The sequence below is a fragment of the Microtus oregoni genome, unplaced genomic scaffold, assembly GCF_018167655.1.
Source record: "Microtus oregoni isolate MIOR12 unplaced genomic scaffold, Mior012 000029F_ref0000214, whole genome shotgun sequence".
In the NCBI taxonomy this organism is placed as follows: Eukaryota; Metazoa; Chordata; class Mammalia; order Rodentia; family Cricetidae; genus Microtus; species Microtus oregoni.
Genome location: NW_024543088.1, coordinates 12582757 through 12602136, shown reverse-complemented (window position 1 = coordinate 12602136; position 19380 = coordinate 12582757). Strand labels below are relative to the sequence as shown.

Below are 19380 nucleotides of genomic sequence, written 5' to 3'. Positions count from 1 at the left end.
TCTTCCATGATGCCAAAGCCAACCACCAAGTCTTGGTTCTCACCTCACACCAGTGCTCCAGACACACTGCCTCCTTTCTATCTGTCCCATCCCTCAACATCCAGGTACGCAAATTGAGTCCTCTGTCTCTTCCGAGTGCCCTCACCCTCAGAGTGCTCTCCTTCAGCCTCATGGCTTTGCTCCTCACTGGCGTACCGATGGCTCTAAATCTGAATCCTCAGCTCTGACCACTGCCCTGAGCAGATGTCTGTGAACACAGCGGTTGGCCTAACACATCTCCGAAGCTTCTCATGTGGCTGAGACTGTACTTGCAAACCATGCTCCCCATGGGTTGTTTTCAAGTTTTCAGCAAGGAGTAATTCCAGTCTTCCATAGCTTTGGATACCCCACACTGTCCCTCCACCTTCAGAGTGTAACCAGAGTCTGCTGTTCCCTACGCCCATGGCTTCTGTCTGCTTCACCATCCTCCCCTGCCTAGATTCTTACCATGGCCTCCTCCTGGAGTCCCTGTTTGTACTCACACCCTCTATACCCTATTTCCAATGTGATAGTTCAGGTGATATGCAAAAAAGTCAAAGCCTGTCTTGTCCCTCCTCTACTTGAGACCTTCCCATTTCTTCCTATCACCCTTTAAAGTTAGATATATACAAGGGCTCCAGCAAGATGGCTCAGTGAGTAAAGGCAATTGCTGTGCAGACTGACAGTCTGAGTTCAATCCCCAGCCCTACATCAAAGGGTATGGGAAGAAGCATCTCCTCTGACCTCCACACGTGCTACACACACCACCTGGCGCTTCCCTGCCTCTCTCGCTCCTCTGGCAAAGCTAACAGCTCCAGCCCGGCACAGCCTTCCTGGAGCTCTCCCAGACTCCACATGCTGCTCTCTCAGTTTCTCCCAGTCCAACACGAATGCCAATGATGTCTTTTCTGCGCTCTGTCCTCCCAACCTTTCTTCCCTTTGGCACTCATGCTATTTTGTTGTTCGTAATCTCCTCCTCCCACCAGAGTGCTCTGGGAAGGGATTCTTATCTGCTGTGCACCTGGCATGTATCAATTTCTCAATAAATATTGATGGGATGCACCAATAAGTTACCCACTTTCTATAACAATCAAATGTGTGCAGACACAGTGTGACCTGATGATAAGAAACGAAATGGCAATGTGGCTTAGTAACAAAGAGTCAGAGAAAAGCCCTACATCAGATGAACACAGGAAAGCAGGGTGGGAGGGGAAGGTGAGCAAGTACAGAGAAAGAACATAAGGAACCCCCTATTCCCCCAAATTAGAAAATGCCTAAAATTTTCACAAGTGGCTCTGCTATAGAACTTTAGACCATACAGTCAATACAAAAACCTCTGGATTGGAGATAACAAGCAGATCACTCTGTAGATGGAAAGGAGACAGCAGGACCAAAGAAAGAAACTGACAGCATACACCACAAGGGGACAGATTCCAGCTTGAGAAATGACAACGATGTACACAGTGTCTGCAGAAAGCAAAATTAAGGACAAAAGGGCTGCCTGTGATCATAATGGATAAAGACAGAAAATACAACGAAAAAGAACCAAATAAAGCCAGAAATAAATGTGCTGCCACACAAGACAACTGGCATCCTGAGGCAGGGCTGCTAAGAAGGGGATGTGCAGATGTAGAAACGCAAAAAGCCCCGAGTGCGTGGCATAAAGGAGAACTGCTCAGGAGCCGTGTCAGGGCTGGGAAGTGCTGAGCTGAGGGCACTGCTCTTCCAGAGAACTCAACAAAACACAGGGAAAGCACAGTGAGCTGCCGGAGAAGGGAGGACTGGGGACAGTGATAGCAAACACTGAAGAGCCTGCGCTACATCATGTTTGCTCTAGGAGGGGGCAGTGCCCTGCCCTTACAGCATTACATCCCAGAGGGGCACGAGGGTGTGGTACACTCTGGGAGCTGAGGAGTGCCAGGGACAAAGGAAGCCGAAGGCCGAGTGCTGCTGTGGGAGAGGAGTGGACACACTGTTCCTGTTAGGAAGGGTCTAGAGCTGCTGTGGGAGAGGAGTGGACACTGCTCCTGTTAGGAAGTGCAATGGGAGAGACAGGAGCTAAGGCCGAAACATTTGGAAGGTTTGTGCCTACACAGAGACCTTGGCTGGGTTTGACATCTCTGCAGAACTTCAGTAGGAAATGAAACAGGGTGGGACAGAGTTAGTCACTGCTCCTGTTAGGAAGTGCAATGGGAGAGACAGGAGCTAAGGCCGAAACATCTGGAAGGCTTGTGCCTACACAGAGACCTTGGCTGGGTTTGACATCTCTGCAGAACTTCAGTAGGAAATGAAACAGGGTGGGACAGAGTTAGTGGTAGAACACCTGCCCAGCACTGGGAGCCCCTACAAAACAAACAAAAAGAAACAAATAAGAGAAGAATCCAGCCAAGATGTTGGAGAATATTAAAAGCTGAAGAGATCAGAGGTTTAAATGTTTCACTAAATATAATTATTTGATCATAATTACTAAAAAAGAAAGAAAGAAAAAAAAAAGAAAAAGAAAGGAAGGCTAAGGGCCAAGAGGATGTCTGTGTGTAAAGGTTCTTTACCATCAAGCCTGACAACCTGAGTCTGACCTCTGGGCTCCATGGTAGAAGAGAGCAGACTCGTACAGGTTGTGCTCTGACCCCCATATATATGTTGGCATATCCACACACATACAGAAAAATATACATACATAAATACAAAGATTACTTTCACATCACCGCTCAGCAAGCTTATCAGTGTAGCTCCACTACGTAAGTTTCAAAGCTTGAAAGGCAATGCTTTTCCAGAAAATCAACAGAAAGCTACATTAAACACAATGTACATTACCGACTGCTTTTACAACAGAAACAACAACTCCTACGAGGTCCACTTCAGAGCAAGGAGGCTGAAAGGCTGGCTCCAACAGTCTGCTGAAGTGAAGAGGCTCCCGGGGCTGGTACACCTGGAGTAAGGTCTCCTGGGAAGCCTAGGGGAAACAGAACGAATCGTCAGCGTGCGGAGACTCAGGGAAGCACTTGCATTATCCAAAGGAAGATGTGTAAGGAGAGGTGCAGACCGGTAGCTGCTGATACTGAGTTCTTTTCGTAGCTGTTAACTGGATGCTAGTTCGTTCAAATTTACTCCTGGATCTCGATACTGCAAGATGATAGATTCTGAATCTCTTTCCCTCCGTTAACAGGGAGTGTAAGTCTGCTGATGGGCGCCAGATACTCAGCAGAGCTGTACAGAGAACAGGACACAAAGGCAAACCGGTGACCATTTACGGAAACATGTGAACAACAAAGACCAAGGTGCCCATGCACTGTGGGTGCTCACAGCCCATTTTATTCACTTGGTCTACATGAATTTTACATTTCATTTATCATTTGTAAGTTCACTCCCCCAACCCCCAGGCAGGGTTTCTCTGTGTGGCCTTGAATGTCCTGGAACTCGTGACCAGGCTGGCCTTGAACTCAGAGAATCACTCAGAGTGCTGGGATTAAAGGTGTGCACCAGCACCGCCCAGCATAAACTCAATTTTTTTTAAAGTATTTATTTATTTATTATGAATACAATATTCTGTTTGCATATATGCCTGCAGGCTAGAAGAGGGCACCAGATCTCATTACAGATGGTTGTGAGCCACCATGTGGTTGCTGGGAATTGAACTCGGGTCCTTTGGAAGAGCACGCAATGCTCTTAACCGCTGAGCCATCTCTCCAGCCCCCCATAAACTCAATTTTTAACTTAACAAAAACCTTGCATACTTACATGATTGTTCTTCTTTCTTGTAGCTTGTAACACGCAGCTTCCACACCGTGGTAACATCCCTTGATAAGCCCTCCTCTTGCTCAGCGGACTCCAAGGCCTTCCGGAATTCTGACTGGATCTGTGCTTGTTTCTTATCGTTCAACATTTGTCTGTGGTTGTTCAAGGCTCTCAGCTGCTCTTCACTGAAACAACCCTGTGAGCAGTTAAAACATCAGAGAGCAGCCACAAGAGCAGTCCTGCCTACCTTAACTGGGCTGCCTTATATGAGAACAACATACAAGAGATCCATCCACCTGCGTGTGTACTAATCATTTTATCACACAGTGCTCCCAGGGACCTCAAACTGCCTATGTGTCCTTGTGACAGACCTCCCTAGAGCCAAATCTCTAATACTTAGTGTTCTCTAACCATAACCAGCACACCGACATTTCAAATGTCTGACATGAATGGACAGTAACAGAACAACGGATTTATGCCTGGTAAACGTGCTAACCGACTTGATCTTCACAGGCATGCCATGCCTTGTTGCTATTATTTCAACACTGGAGCTGACGAAGGTGAAGCACAGAGACAATCAGTGACTACACAGGTGACATAGGAGGGCTGGCTCAATGGCTTTTTTATCCTTATCTCCTGTGCAATCAATTAGTTTAATAATTTAATAGTTCATCTTTGGAACAGGAGATATAATTTTTACAGTGTTTGTATGTTCGTCTATTTATTTTATGTGTGCAGGTGGAGCTGCAGTTATAGGCAGTTGTGAGTCGCCAAACACGGGTGCTGGAAACCCAGTTCGGGTCCTCTACAAGAGCTCTGAGCATTCTTTTTTTGTTTTTTGAGATAGGGTTTCTCTTTGTAGCTTTGGAGCCTGTCCTGCAGTCCTAGAACTTGCTCTGTAGACCAGGCTGGCTTCGAATCAATCTCACAGAGATCCACCTGCATCTGCCTCCCAAGTGCTGGGATTAAAGGTTTGTGCCACCATCACCCAGAGCTCTGAGCATTCTTAACCACTAACTCCAGACAGAATTTGGCTGTGTATCCCAGGCACACATCTTGCCATCCTGCCTCTTGGTCCCCAGACTGCTTGGAACACAGACATGTGCCACACATCTGGCTAAAAAGAAAGCTTTGCCTGCATTAAAAAGAATACAATATCTATCTATATAGATAAATACAGTATTTATTTTAGATGTGCGGAGGTCTGAGGAAAACTGGAAGGAGTTGGTTCTCTCCTTCTACCATGTGGGTCCCAGGGATCAAACTCAGGCTGTCAGGGTTGGCGGCAGGAGCCTTTGCCCACTGAGTCAATTTCTCTGGTCTTTTGCCTGGCATTTTAAATCATGTTATTTTAATATATGAAACTCATAAAACCTTTCATTCTCTATCTGATACAGAATCAAAAATTTGCCCCAGAAGCCACCCTTTTGAAAGATGCAGCATTTCAACAGGGACTTGCTATAATGGCCGGCATGAGTACAGCTTCCCACAGGCCTGGGGACTGAAGCTCGTCGCCTGGCTCTTCCTCACCTCAAGGTGATCGGGGTCGGATGCACTCAGAACTGCTGCATAGAGCTCTGCACCGTCCTGCAGAGCATGCACCTGCTGCCTTGTGAGTGCACGGGACAGCACACACCGCTGTGCTGTGTCTTCTAGGGGAAGGAGGAAGCAGCATTGATTAGCTAAACCCAAAACTTTGAAGTGAAAACTACAAAGTCAAGCAAAAACATCCAGAGGAGGGAGAACAGATAATCAAGAGCCACCAAGGGCAGATGATGGCTCAGCTGAAACGGTACCAGTTACCAAGTCTACTGATCTGGCCCAATCCCCAGAGCCCACTAGGCAGGAGAGAACTGACCATAAGTTGTCCCTTATTTCTGAACATGTGCTGTGACAAGAACATACAATCAATGAATAAATGAAATTTAAAAATTATTTTAAAACAACCTATCTAACTAAAAGCTTCCTTGTTTAAAAAAAAGAAGAAACTGAGGCAGTCTCAGGTAAAATGTCACACACAGGGGTTTATGTAATGAGATTAATAAGAAATCGTTTCTCATGCTGATTTACTTATTCATGAAAACAGTATAACCTGGTGATTATTTTAAATAAATAAGATAGTGGAAGTCTAATCTTTGATTTAAAAATTTGTTTTTTAGTATGTGATGTATGTGCTTGTACGAAAGCATGACACTTGGGGTGGGGTGCCATGAAGGCCAGAAGAGGCAGGGGATCCCCTGGAGCTGGAGCTATAGGTGGTGTGGGTGGTGGAAACTGAACTCAGGTCCTCTGCAAGAGCAGGAAGCACTCTTAGCTACTGAGTCATCTCTCCAGTCCCCTGATCTCTCTATAGATACACACATTTTATACCTGCAGAAAATTCTGAGGAAATACCTGAAAATAATTTTTTTTAAAAAAATTTTATCTATTATCTATCTATCTATCTATCTATCTATCTATCTATCTATCTATTGTCTGTCTGTCTGTCCGTCCATCTGTCCATCCATCCATCTATCTATCATCTTATTTGTGTAGATGAGAAGTATATGAATAGAGTAATACTCTCTATTCAGTCATTCCCCTCAGCCAACTTCAATGTCCCAAAGTTTAATTAACAGAACAGGGAAGCTGCCCTGAACTGAACTCAACACTTTGGAAGAAAACAAAATCTTTAGTAACACAAAAGTAGATTAGAAAAGGGCGCACACCTTTAATCCCAGCATTCGAGAGGCAGAGACAGGCAGATCTCTGTGAGTTTGAGGCCAGAGCAAGTTCCATGACAGCCAGAGCTGTTACACTGAGAAAAAGAAACCCTGTCTTGAAAAACCAAAACCAAAAAGAAAGAAAGAAAGAAAGAAAGATATAAAGAAAATAAAAGGGAAGTTTAAGTCATTTACACACAAAGATGATGAGTTGGTCACTGAGGTCCATGTGTGGAAAAGATCCTACCTAGTAATTTCAGGAGGTTTGTTCGTCGGAAACTCAGAACCTCAATGACACAGGCTGGTGCATAGCTGGACAGAACACTGGGAAGAAGTCTGACAGCAACCTGGAAGACACTAGTCTGGCTGACTCCTCCTGGCCACCCTTCTCCTAACACCAAGGATTCCTAGATACTCAAATTCAGTGTATGAATTCATGCCTGGGGTTCAGGCCTGCACCCTAGCTACTCTGGAGGCCGAGGCAGGAGGAAGAGTGAGTGCAAGGCCAGGTTGATCAACTTTGTAAGATACTGCCTCTAAATGAAAGGGAAGGAGGGAGGGAGGGAAGAATAAAGGAGAAAAGAAGGCACTTTTTTTTGGTTTTTTTCGAGACAGGGTTTCTCTGTGGTTTTTTTGGAGCCTGTCCTGGAACTAGCTCTTGTAGACCAGGCTGGTCTCGAACTCATAGAGATCTGCCTGCCTCTGCCTCCCAAGTGCTGGGATTAAAAGCGTGCGCCACCACCGCCCGGCAAGAAGGCACTTATTTAAGGATTCTGAAAAATACTGACACAATAGCTGTCATCTTTCGCCGTTCTCTGTTCTCAAAGAAGCAATGACAACCGGAGTCAGTTCAATTTTCATTTCTGTATATGTGTGGTATTTTGTAAGTAAAAAAAAAAAATAGACGCAGAATTAAAAAAGAATCAATTACTCAATAAGAATTCACATAATTATAAAGTATTGTGAGAAATAACAATTTGTAATAAGAAGCCCATTTTACCTTCATGGTCTTTAAACTCTGCCTGGATTTTGGTGAACAAGGCCTCCAGTTTCTTCTGCTGGTCCCCTGCAAATCTCACTGCTTCCTTTGCTTCTTCTTTCTCATTACGAAATATGTACAATCCAGATGTTGTCTTCTCCACCCACTGACAATGTATTAAAAACAGGAAGGAACATTCAGATTCTCTCCAGAGAAAGAAATTACATGGTAAGTTTCAAAACATATCATACCTGTAAAGGGTACACTCTCTGAACAATGATGTCCACACAGCCAACACTTCCTCCATCACTGAACAGTGAGGACAAGAACAGGGGGAAAGGCCTGGGATCACGAAAGAACCCCAGCTTGCTGTGCCAGCGAGCGGGCCGTGTGCTGTTGGCAGAAATCTGCATACATTAAAGAGGAAAAGTTAAAGACATACTGAATTCTACTCTAGAACTTTCAATCTTTTGGGATGTTTTAAGAGTATTTACTTGTGTGTGTGTGTATTAAAAAGATGGTTCAAAGTTAAGAACATTTGCTGCTTTTGCAGAGGGCCTGGGTTCAGTTTCCAGCACCCATTTAATGGCTCACAGCTCCAGTTCCAGGAAATCCAATTTCCTCTTCTGGCCTCTGAGGGAATTGCATGCACATGGTAAACAGGCAGGCAAAACACTCATACTCAGAAAACAGAAAAACTTTTTAAAAAAATTAACTTTTAAGCCGGGCGGTGGTGGCGCACGCCTTTAATCCCAGCACTCGGGAGGCAGAGGCAGGTGGATCTCTGTGAGTTCGAGGCCAGCCTGGTCTACAAGAGCTAGTTCCAGGACAGGCTCCAAAGCTACAGAGAAACCCTGTCTCAAAAAATCAAAAAAAAAAAAAAATTAACTTTTAAATATCTCATGAAGATGACTGATAAAGATTTTAAAAAGTGAATAAGCCGGGCAGTGGTGGCACACGCCTTTAATCCCAGCACTTGGGAGGCAGAGGCAGGCGGATCTCTGTGAGTTCGAGACCAGCCTGGTCTACAAGAGCTAGTTCCAGGACAGGCTCCAAAACCACAGAGAAACCCTGTCTCGAAAAACCAATAAAATAAAATAAAATAAAATAAAATAAAATAAAATAAAAAAATAAAAAGTGAGTAAGTAGAAAAACCATATAAAAGGGAAAATACTTCAATATATACTCCTCAAGAATGTTTCTACTGTAGGGCCTGGGGTGTTATCTACTACAGAGCACCTGCCTACACGTGCAGGGTCTGACTCCCTAGCAACACATACATGCAACTAATGCATGCACTCATGCACTCAAGTTCACTTACTTTTGCTACAAAGCATCAATGCTTGTTAGAGGGTGGGAGATGGCTCAACTGGTGAAGTGCCTGCCCAGTATGCATGAGGATCTGAGTTTTATCCCCAGAGCCACTGTGAAAAGGCCAGAAGTGATGGCAGGCACTTGTAATGCCAGTGCTGGAAGGAGGAGACAGAAGTACTGGTGCCTAAACTCGACTCTTATTCAATAACTGCAGCTGCATTTAGCTCAAGAAATAGCTCTGCCTCCCCTAGCCAGCAAACCCCTTAGAGCAATCTGCTTCTTCCATTACTAGTGCATTGACAAGATATGCTGTCCTTTATGACAAAAGTAAATACAACATTCTCAGTGAATTACCTCTCTAGAATATAACGGGCTCTGGCCCGGAGCGCACAATAGTTTAACTTACCTTTAGCCTAAGAGAGTCTGGGGCTTCCAGAGGTGCACAGGCATCTGGGGAGCCCACTAGCTCTGCCCCGTAGGTAATGATCTTCTGGCCCACAGTCAGTCTCCCGCTCTTTACCAGAGCTACAAGGGGAGGGTCTAGCTGGGCCTTGACAGCGTACCATCCGTCTGTGAGCTCGACAGTGTCTACACTCTTGGGATCTGCACGAGTTTCACTGCCTGAGGCTTCAGGTCCATTTGTGCTTGGTGAAAGGACATCAGAAACGCAGAGAACGAGCGTTTTTGCAGCTGTGTCATCCCTTTCCAGGATCTTCTTGAGAGCTGACCTGCTGCTGTTGTCAATTTCCACATCGTATCTGAAAACGAGACGAAAAAGCTGTAAACCAAGCCACTGACTGCAGTTAAGTGTGGCATGAGCACGAGGACCAGAGTTTAGATCTCAGCACGTACTTACCAAGCTGGCGTAGAGTACATGCCTGTAACCCCAGCTCTGAGGGGCCTGGAGACGGACTGCCAAGAAAACATAAGCTCCAGGTTCAGGGAAAGCCCCCACCTCAAAGGAATAGGCAGAGCGTGCTAGTGGAGGACACCAGACACCCTCTTCTGGCTTCCATGAATACATACAAGAGGGTACATCCACACACGCATATGAGCACATGGGTATACCCAGGTGTACTCACAATAAATAAATATTTTTAAAAAATTAGTTCATCAAGCCAGGCATGGTGATGCATGCCTTTAATCCCAGCATTTGGGAGGCAGAGTCAGGCAGAGTTCAAGGCCAACCTGGTCTATATAGATTGAGTTCTAAGACAGTCAGGGCTATACAGGAAAACCCTGTCTTGAAAAGCCAAAAGAAAAAAAAATTAGCTAGAAGTACACTGTTTATCATTAAAATAAGAATACTAAAGACAAAAATGCTTTATTAATAATCTTTAAGTAATGGATCAAATTAGTAACTCACATTTACAAAGGTGAAAGGGGGTGGGCACTGCCACTCAGAACTGGTTCATGCACTATCTGTGATATGGAAGTCAGAGGCTACACAGGACCTGCAGACTGCATGACAGTCACTTACTGCCATCCTTTCAACTTGCCTGTATTTTAGTTGAAGCAGCACTCTTTCTGGGTTTAGGCATCTATTAGCAAACTCTTTGGGAAAAGCAAATTCCATAGCTGCCAGTTTCCATACAATCCAGCGGTAGTGATTAGACACCCAGACACTAGAAATAAGCTTTGGGTCCACACCCGGAGTGTCACACAGAGCCCTGAGCAAAGAAACATACAACACAATGAAACCACAGAATAAAATTGGACTCACAACTATCACTATTCTCTTGTACAAAATCCTGCAGTAATCCCAGCACTCAGGAGGCAGAGGCAGGCGGATCTCTGTGAGTTCGAGACCAGCCTGGTCTACAAGAGCTAGTTCCAGGACAGGCTCCAAAACCACAGAGAAACCCTGTTTCGAAAAAACAAATAAACAAAACAAAACAAAAAAAAAATCCTGCAGTAAGCTTTTGTGAGCACAAACTTGTAAGTCAATGTTGTACAACTAAGTTGTTGATGTCTAAATACTGAGATTTGCTAATTATGAACTGATATTTAAATACTTCTGTTTAAATTTTAGTGGTGATACATATTTTTTAAAACTCTCCATTTTTTTTCTTTTCTTTTTTTTTTGGTTTTTCGAGACAGGGTTTCTCTGTGGTTTTGGAGCCTGTCCTGGAACTAGCTCTTGTAGACCAGGCTGGTCTCGAACTCACAGAGATCCGCCTGCCTCTGCCTCCCGAGTGCTGGGATTAAAGGCGGGCGCCACCACCGCCCAGCAATACAGCCAATTTTAAAAAATAAAAAAATATACTTCATTAAGACCCAGAATAAATCACATTCAATTTTCAAAAGATTTCAAACGAATGTTTAGTGAACCAAAGTACACTTTAAAAGATTCCTCATTAAAAAAAAACAAAACAAAAAAACAATTACTAGCAACTCTTTAGTTTAAAAGTCATAGGAAAGAGAAAGAGGGCTGGAGAGATGGCTCAGCAGTTGAGAGCACTGGCTTCTCAACCAGAGGTCCTGAGTTCAATTCCCGGCACCCATATAGTGGCTCACAACCATCTCTAGTGGGATCTAACACCTTCTTCCAGCATAAAGGTGTACATGCAGATAGAGCACTCATATAAACAAAATTAAAAAAAAAAAAAAGGAAAGAGGGAGAGAGGGATGACAGAACAGGTAAAGGCCGGTACACAGCACCTATAAAATTCTTCTTTCCCAGCCTTCCCATCATTGGAGGGGATCAGCCATCCACCGTCTGCTAACTGAATGCCCTTTCCAGCATACACATCTTCTTTACCAAAGTAATTCTGAATGTCAAACTGAAAATGCTCAGCGTTTCTGCTGGTAATGTTCATGCACTCTTTAGAAACACCATACATATAGAGCTGTAAAAACAATAGAAAAATGTGATAATAAATAAAAATCAAATACAGTCCTAGAATAGAAACAAAACTGAATTTATCCAGAATTTTCCATTTAAATACTAAAATAGCTGTCCAGGAGCACAGCTCATTGATAAAGTGTGTGCTTAGCATGTGAAAAGCACTGGCTGTGAAGTACACACAAACATGCACAAACATAAACATGAACTCCCTCTGCACTAAGACTATGTTTATAAACAGCTCATGTATCCAAGAGGTGGCTGCACTTTTTATTTCCTCTTGTATCTCCCTCTTGCTAAATCGGTCACAAGGCCTGTGTCTGCCATCCGCAGAGGCAGGCTGCACTTCTTCAGCAGTACATATGCTAAACTGAATGAAGCACAGGCTAGCATGGCCCCTGCACCAGGCAGACATGCAAATTCACCAAGTGCTCCATGGATTTAACCCATTATGTCATACAAACAAGATGTGCTAGCAATTTCTCTTAAAGGCGAGGAAGGGAAGGTGCAGGGTACTATCAGGAGCTTCCTCTCACCCACACATGCCCAGCTAAGTGTATTTTCCTTCGGCCAGAGTGGCTCTGACCCATGTGTGCATTGGAACATGACTTCCACTCAAATTAGGCAAATTTGGGCTGTGACTTAACCCTCTCTATGCTTCAGTCCTCTCGCCTGACAGATTTCCTGAAGGGGGCTGTGAGGCTGAAGGCAACTGTCACTGAGCCATCTGAAGTTCTTAGTGTACAAACTTCACTCCACACCGTCAGCACCACTGCTGTCACTTCCAGCCTTCTACTCTGGAATATTCTACAAACAGTGAAGTCTTCACTAGACTCAAACATCAGAACCTCTAGAAAGCGCAGGGCTACAGTCACTCACACTTGAAACCAGGGTTGATGAGATTCCTCCAATGCTCAGAGCACTCACACCACCAAAGCAAGCAAGAGCTAAAGCACAAACGGCAGTGCTGTAGCAGACACTCCAATGAGGCTAGGCTGTTCCTGGCAGGGAACAGGGAGGCTGCCACTGCAGGCTGAGGAGGAGGAAGCAGAATCGTTTCTCATTTGATCAGCAGTAATTTGTTCATTCTCTACACAAGATAATTTTCAGATTATAGCTGACGGCACGAGGCTTCCCTTGGCTGTAAAAGCTGTTAGTATCATAGCATACCTGCTTATGAGAACATGCAGAAGGAACACGGCCTCTTACTGCGGCCTGCAGAGAGATCCGAGGCAGGGTGGATGATTTTGTGAGATACAGACTGCCTGGCTGTGGAGAGAGATGATGCCTTTCTTTCTTTTTAATTCGCATATTCTGTAGGTCTCTGGCATTCTGAAGGCTTGCCATTAAATCTGTTTGCAAAAGGGAAATGGATGCAGAGTTAAAAGGCACAGCCTGGCTAGGCACTGGTGGCTCATGTCTTTGATTCCAGCACTTGGGAGGCAGGAGGAGGATCTCTGCAAATCTGAGGCAAGCCTGGTCTACAGAGCTAGTTCCAGGACAGCCAGGGCTACACAGAGAAGCCTGATCCCCCAAAACTCACTAACTAAATAATAAACTCCAGACAGTCACAATAGTCCTGGACTTTTTGGGGAAAGTCTCAATCACGCCTTAGCTAGCATTAAACTCCCAGCAGTCTTCCTGTCCCAGTGTCCTGACAGCTGGGTTTATACAACAGCCACAGGAAGCTGTTTTTGTTTGTTTTTTGAGACAGTGTCTTGCTACATAGCTCAGGCTAGCCTGGAACTCACAATGTTCTTGACTCAGACTCTTGAGCGATGGCCTTGCACAATTATTATGTTTGTCTTGTGAGTGCACACGTGTGCCCATGCATATGAAGGCCATAGGTTAACATGGAGTGTCTTAATCTATCACTCTCCACTTTGACATAAAGGCTCTGACTGCTCACCAATTTGATCAGGCTGGCTGGCTGGCCAGAGAGCTCCAGGAATCCTCCTGTCTCGGCCCTTTCTGCACCAGAGTTACACATGTGTGCTGTCATACTTTGATTTTATATGGGTACTAGAAATCTGAACTCAAGTTCTCAGACTTGTGCAGCAAGCGCTTTATCCACTAAGCCAGCCCCCTAGCTCCTGGCTTTTGTTTAAAACACAAATGAACAACAAACAAAACAGAAGAAAACAAGAGTCTGTAAGTCTCTTTGAAAAAAAAAATCATTAGAACAATTCGAACCTAATCTTTGGATTCAGAAAATCTGAAATGTTAAAAAAGGTTCTGGCACACCTTTAATCCCAGCACTTGGGAGGCAGAGGCAGGCGGATCTCTGTGAGTTCGAGGCCAGCCTGGACTACAAGAGCTAGTTCCAGGACAGGAACCAAAAATCTACAGAGAGGGCTGGAGAGATGGCTCAGAGGTTAAGAGCATTGCCTGCTCTTCCAAAGGTCCTGAGTTCTATTCCCAGCAACCACATGATGGCTCACAACCATCTATAATGAGGTCTGGTGCCCTTTCTGGCCTTCAGGCATACATGTAGACAGAATATTGTAAACATAATAAATAAATAAATATTTAAAAAAAACAAAAATCTACAGAGAAACCCTGTCTCGAAAATTTAAAAAAAAAGAAAAAGGTTCTGAAATTATCAATCACCATAAAGGGAATAAATGCTCAGGATAATATTAATGGGGGAACTAGCTAATCTGGTGGTTCTCAACCTGTGGGTCACAACCCCTTCAGAAGGGTCACCTAAGGCCATCAGAAAACACAGATTTTACATTGTGATTCATAACAATAGCAAAGAAAATTATTTTATGGTTGGGGATCACCACAACAAGAGGAACTAAACTGTATTAAAAGGTGGCAGCATTAGGAAGGTTGAGAACCACTGCTCTCATCAAAAGGTGAAAAACAGGACTAGCAGATGGCCCAGCAGGTAAGTACTTTCTGCATACACCTGATGACCTGAGTTCAAATTCTAGAATGCGCGATGGAAGGAGAGAATCAACTCCCCAAATTTGTCTTCTGACCTCCACATGTGGGCCGTGACTCTTGTACCTGTACACACACAGAAATCAAGATTAAAATTTTTTTTTTACAAAATAAATGACAAACAAATGTCACTCAATACCTAAAGGCTCTTCCTCACACTCTGTGGCCTCTTGATGGAAGCTTCCTTTGTCACACTGACGAATGTCACTGTCACTCACATCTTCACCGTCCCCATCTATGCTCTTGTGGTTCTTTCCCTCTGCATGGATACTCTTGCTATTCCAATGTTCATCTCTGTGAAACTGCGATTTCATCTTGAAAGGGGGGACGAAGACTGTGGTGGATCTGCCTGTGGCTGAGCATCTTGTCCTTTCATTTCTTGAAGCAGAAACTTTGTGAGTTGGCAGGAGTGAAGCTGTAGGATGGCTTGGAGGTTTTTCCAGAGCCGAATGCCCAGGATGCCCTCTAGACAGATGTCCTTGAGCCGGTGCAGTGAAATGAGGACTCTGAGTTTCTCGCCTCTCTTTACTTGAGCTGCATTGGGGAGAGAGTACTTAGAGGGCCTATGTGACAGAAAATGCACATGCTTGCCTTTTCCACAGATCCTCAGGGCTACCCGCTGAACCTATTCTGGTGACTGCTGTGCTCTCCTGAGTGATGACACCAAGGAACAATAGCACAGTTTTCAAGGCTTTCGCTGTTCCACAGATTTATACCCAGCCTTTGACTCCACAGCCCACTTCCCACACAAGCCTGCACGCTGTGCACTATCAGCAAGGGCCCCTCCTTCCTGCACAGCACTCTCCCGCTCTCCACCTATCTGCAGGGGGCTTGCTTGCTAGTAATTCAGCCTATTCTGGAGTCCCATTCTTCCAGTTTCTAATCTAACCTTTCTCTTTTCTCTCCTCCCGTTATCTATATGTTTTCTAGCACATATTTCTAATACACTCTAAACGAATTAGAGAGCTTAGCTTTCAAAAATTCACCCTTTTCCTAAATTTTACCCAACTTACAGTAAAATTTAAAAAAAATTACACATATCTCACCAGAAGGGTCCACAGGTCACTGGCTCTAGAGACATGTGGTGCGTGAACAATCTTCTGTCTTTCATTGTGCCTAAAAAAACCACAATCTACAGCATTAGTGAAAAGCAGGTTTTCATTGTCATTTCTGTTATTACATAGTAAAAGTTCACAAAATTTTGATAGACAATGAAGTTTTCAATGTACATTATGGATATTTAATAAGGAATTACTGAATACACTTCATTTGCAAACTAATTTTAACTATAAGCCAAATAACCTACCTTTCAAACCTCAAAGAAATCAGTTTTAAATTTAGTACAGTGGTGTTAGCAATCATTACAGTTAGCTAACAGCCAGCGTTAATATGAAGGTTCAGAAGCAAAGTTTTAGACAGTATTCATTCTCAATATGTAATTTAGAGCTACTAGACCTCCAGGAGGTTCACTAATTGGGGATTAGCTGAATAAACTAGATCCAGCCAGGAGATCAAGAATGTAAATGTAACCATGCAAATGGACAGGAAAGACATTTACATATTCATTAAGCAGCATTCCCTAGCTTTGCAGAGTGGCAGCATAGCAGTCAGTGAGGTTTATCTGGGGCATGATTACAGCTAATTGAAAACTTTCCCCAATACCCTGCGTGACTACTTGAAATATAGTTGGCATTAGCAATTCTATATTTCTCTACAGAGACTGTCAAAACAAACAAAAACCAGCATCCCCCCAAAAGCAAATAAGGTGCAATAATGCAGACAGATGTTATTAGAGAATGTCTACAAGACTAAACTGAAAAGCACTGAGTAAGAGGTGGGGAAACTGGAGGATAGCCCGGACAGTGACTCGGATAGATTTAAGACTCTCCAAGTATACCTTTCTACAGAATTTATAAATGAGTTATGCAAATGTTTTATTTGTTCTTATGTATGATTACAGAATAAGAAAACGGAGGGTTAGAGAGATGGCTCAGCACTGGCTGCTCTTGCAAAGGACCAGGGTTCAATTCCCACCACCCACATGGGGACTCACAACTGTCTCCAGTTACAGGGGATCTGATGCCTTCTTCTGGCCTCCACACACACCAGGCACACATATACATACAGACAAAATGCCCACGCATGTTAAAGAAAGAAGGAGGGAGGGAAGGAGGGAGGGAGGGAGGGAGGGAGGGAGAGAGAGAGAGAGAGAGAGGAGGGAGGGAAGAAGGAAGAAAAAAATCCCAGAAAATCCTAAAGCTGGAAACAAATGAACTTAACCTAAATATCAATTCTGCACATGTAGAATTATCCTGACATCTGAACACAGCCCAATGGTGATTCATCTTTAAGGATTTATAATATAACAACAAAACCTACAAAGAATTCTTATGTTTCCATATATGCCTTGTGAGTGTGACAATATTACGTACGTCTATACTGTGGGAAGGTGGGTATCAAGGGTCGTCTACAGAACCATAGAGTACCCACAATGCTCTTAAAAGGACCTGCTATCATCAGCACTGCTGCTTATGCCAGTTCACTGACCAAGAGAACTCTGTACTGCCTGTACATCTTCCTACAGATGCTACATTTATCTCAAGACAGTTTATTGCCGGGCGATGGTGGCGCATGCCTTTAATCCCAGCACTCGGGAGGCAGAGGCAGGTGGATCTCTGTGAGTTCGAGACCAGCCTGGTCTACAGAGCTAGTTCCAGGACAGTCTCCAAAGCCACAGAGAAACCCTGTCTCGAAAAACCAAAAAAAAAAAAAAAAAAAAAAAAAAAGACAGTTTATTTTCACAGTTGGGCTGAGACTCAGTAGCTACTTTGTTTGGCCAGAGGATTACCATGGGTACCTAGTTACTCAGATTTGGGGATTCAGCAGACTTCAGTCCTTTTAGAAGTGATTTTCCTTAGCATTATTAATGTGTGTGTGAGTGTATGATGGTGTGCAGGTGAAGATGACGGGACAACTTGGGAAGTCAGTTCTGTCCTTCTAAAATGTGAATCATGGGGCCTGAACTCAGGCCACCAGGCTTGGTGGTGGTAAGTGCTTTTACCAGCTGAACCGCTTCACCAGTCCGAGGTTTTTCCTAAATAAATGAAATAAGGTAGGACTACAAGGAGGACAGTAGCGATATGTTTACCTGGGGTAAAATTTAGCTTTCCAACAACAAGTAGAATTTAGAGAAGTCTGTATCTGGTTCTGTACGCTTGCTCATAAGTAAGACTTTTGTCACTGACAAAGGTGGATAGTGCTGGGTAATAAAACGGGTGCTGGCTGCCCTTGTGTAGGACCTTGAGTTCAGTTCCTAGCACACAACTAAAGGCAACTCCACCTCTGGGAAACCTGACGGCCTTGGCCTTCTGGGGCACTGCAGATGCATGCACAGACTCCTGCACAAACACACACACCGCTACATAAATGTTCTTGTTGGCAAAAAGAAAAACAAAGAGGAAAGTCAGAAGACTGTAGGGGATGAAGAGGAAAGGGGTCAACTATATGCTGTGAGCTGAAAGGTGGAGTCAAATCAGAACTAAAAAATGCCCATCTCATTTGGTAGCCGAGATCACATGACTCAAAAAGACCAGTCACCAGTTTCATTAAGTTTACAGTCATCCTACCCTTTGCAACTAGAGCTTTCTCAGTACCCTACTAGGTGTCACGGATGAAACATCCATGTAACAAATAAGGCAAATGTGTAACATCAAACCACTCTGTAGACACAAGAACTGAGAGAGAAGTTTAAGAACATCAGGCAGAGTTCTTGATGAGGAAAGAAATGAATAAAAACAAATTTACCATCTGGAGCACTTTTTAAAGGCTTTAAGGATTTTCCTTTATTTTCTATTATCCTGTCAAATTCATTTAATAAGCTTCTTTTGATTGGCGGTTGTCCTAGAAAGAAAATTCCATACATGTTTGTATCTTTCAAAAGCTTAAATTTCACTTTTAAAACTAAAACATGTTAACCAATGAAACAAAACAAAACACCACTGTTTAAGTATTATAAAGGACATTTGTAGAATGCTTGGTGAAGTAAGCCTATTTCTGACAGGGTGGCTTGTCATGAACTGACTTTCAGGCCTCCCTCTGTAATATGACAGGGCTTGATCAGAAGATATATGGTAACTCTGACACTCTGAGTCCACAAGCTTGTTTAAATCACCCACTTAAGTGATGGAATGTTAGTTTTGACATCTATCATGAATGTAGTGTCAGCTGATTCAATACTTAGAAAGATTCTTTCTAGCCTGAGACATTTCGAATTAACCTAATAGGTTCACTAAGACATTAAATATACACTTAAAAGAGAAATTAGAATATTGTCTAACGGCATTAAGAGTAGGACCCAGGGCCGAGAAGGCTCAGGAATTAAGAGCATTGGCTGCTCTCCCAGAGGAACTAGGTTCAGTTCCCAGCACCCACATGGCATTGGTACTTTTTGTCACACCAGTTCTAGGGGATCCAATGCACTCTTTTGGTGGGCACCAGGCATGTACATAGTGCAGATATACATGCAAGAAAAACATCCATATACATAAAGAATTCTGAAAAAGAATATGGCATTATTTATTAATACCACTGCATTTAAAATATTTGTGAGGGAAGCAAGCAAACACTAAGTTCTCTGCATAGATAAGTTATTAAATTGACCTTGACACATTACTTATTTTAAATTTTATGATTTTAAAATTTTAATCAATTAATTGATGGATGTTTTTTTTTTTTTGGATTTTTCGAGACAGGGTTTCTCCGTAGCTTTTGGTTCCTGTCCTGGAACTAGCTCTTGTAGACCAGGCTGGCCTCGAACTCACAGAGATCCGCCTGCCTCT

At 43.6% G+C, this 19380-nt stretch overlaps 1 protein-coding gene and 2 non-coding genes across 3 annotated transcripts in view; 1 reads left to right on the top strand and 2 right to left on the bottom strand.

The window, feature by feature from the left end:
• The window catches only part of Brca2 (BRCA2 DNA repair associated), a 45643-nt gene that overhangs the window by 4106 nt on the left and 22157 nt on the right, over positions 1-19380 (bottom strand). Inside the window, 13 exon segments of the mRNA XM_041677691.1 lie at positions 2833-2971; positions 3062-3225; positions 3757-3949; positions 5284-5405; positions 7456-7600; positions 7686-7841; positions 9155-9506; positions 10248-10418; positions 11410-11597; positions 12764-12945; positions 14682-15076; positions 15589-15658; positions 18347-18442. Of these exon segments, the coding sequence (XP_041533625.1) occupies positions 2833-2971; positions 3062-3225; positions 3757-3949; positions 5284-5405; positions 7456-7600; positions 7686-7841; positions 9155-9506; positions 10248-10418; positions 11410-11597; positions 12764-12945; positions 14682-15076; positions 15589-15658; positions 18347-18442 (2373 nt within the window).
• On the bottom strand, positions 6281-6411 carry LOC121465215. The gene has a single exon (XR_005976640.1). It is a non-coding gene; the product is annotated as a small nucleolar RNA SNORA36 family (small nucleolar RNA).
• On the top strand, positions 16124-16262 carry LOC121465192. Its single transcript, XR_005976623.1, has one exon. It is a non-coding gene; the product is annotated as a U4 spliceosomal RNA (small nuclear RNA).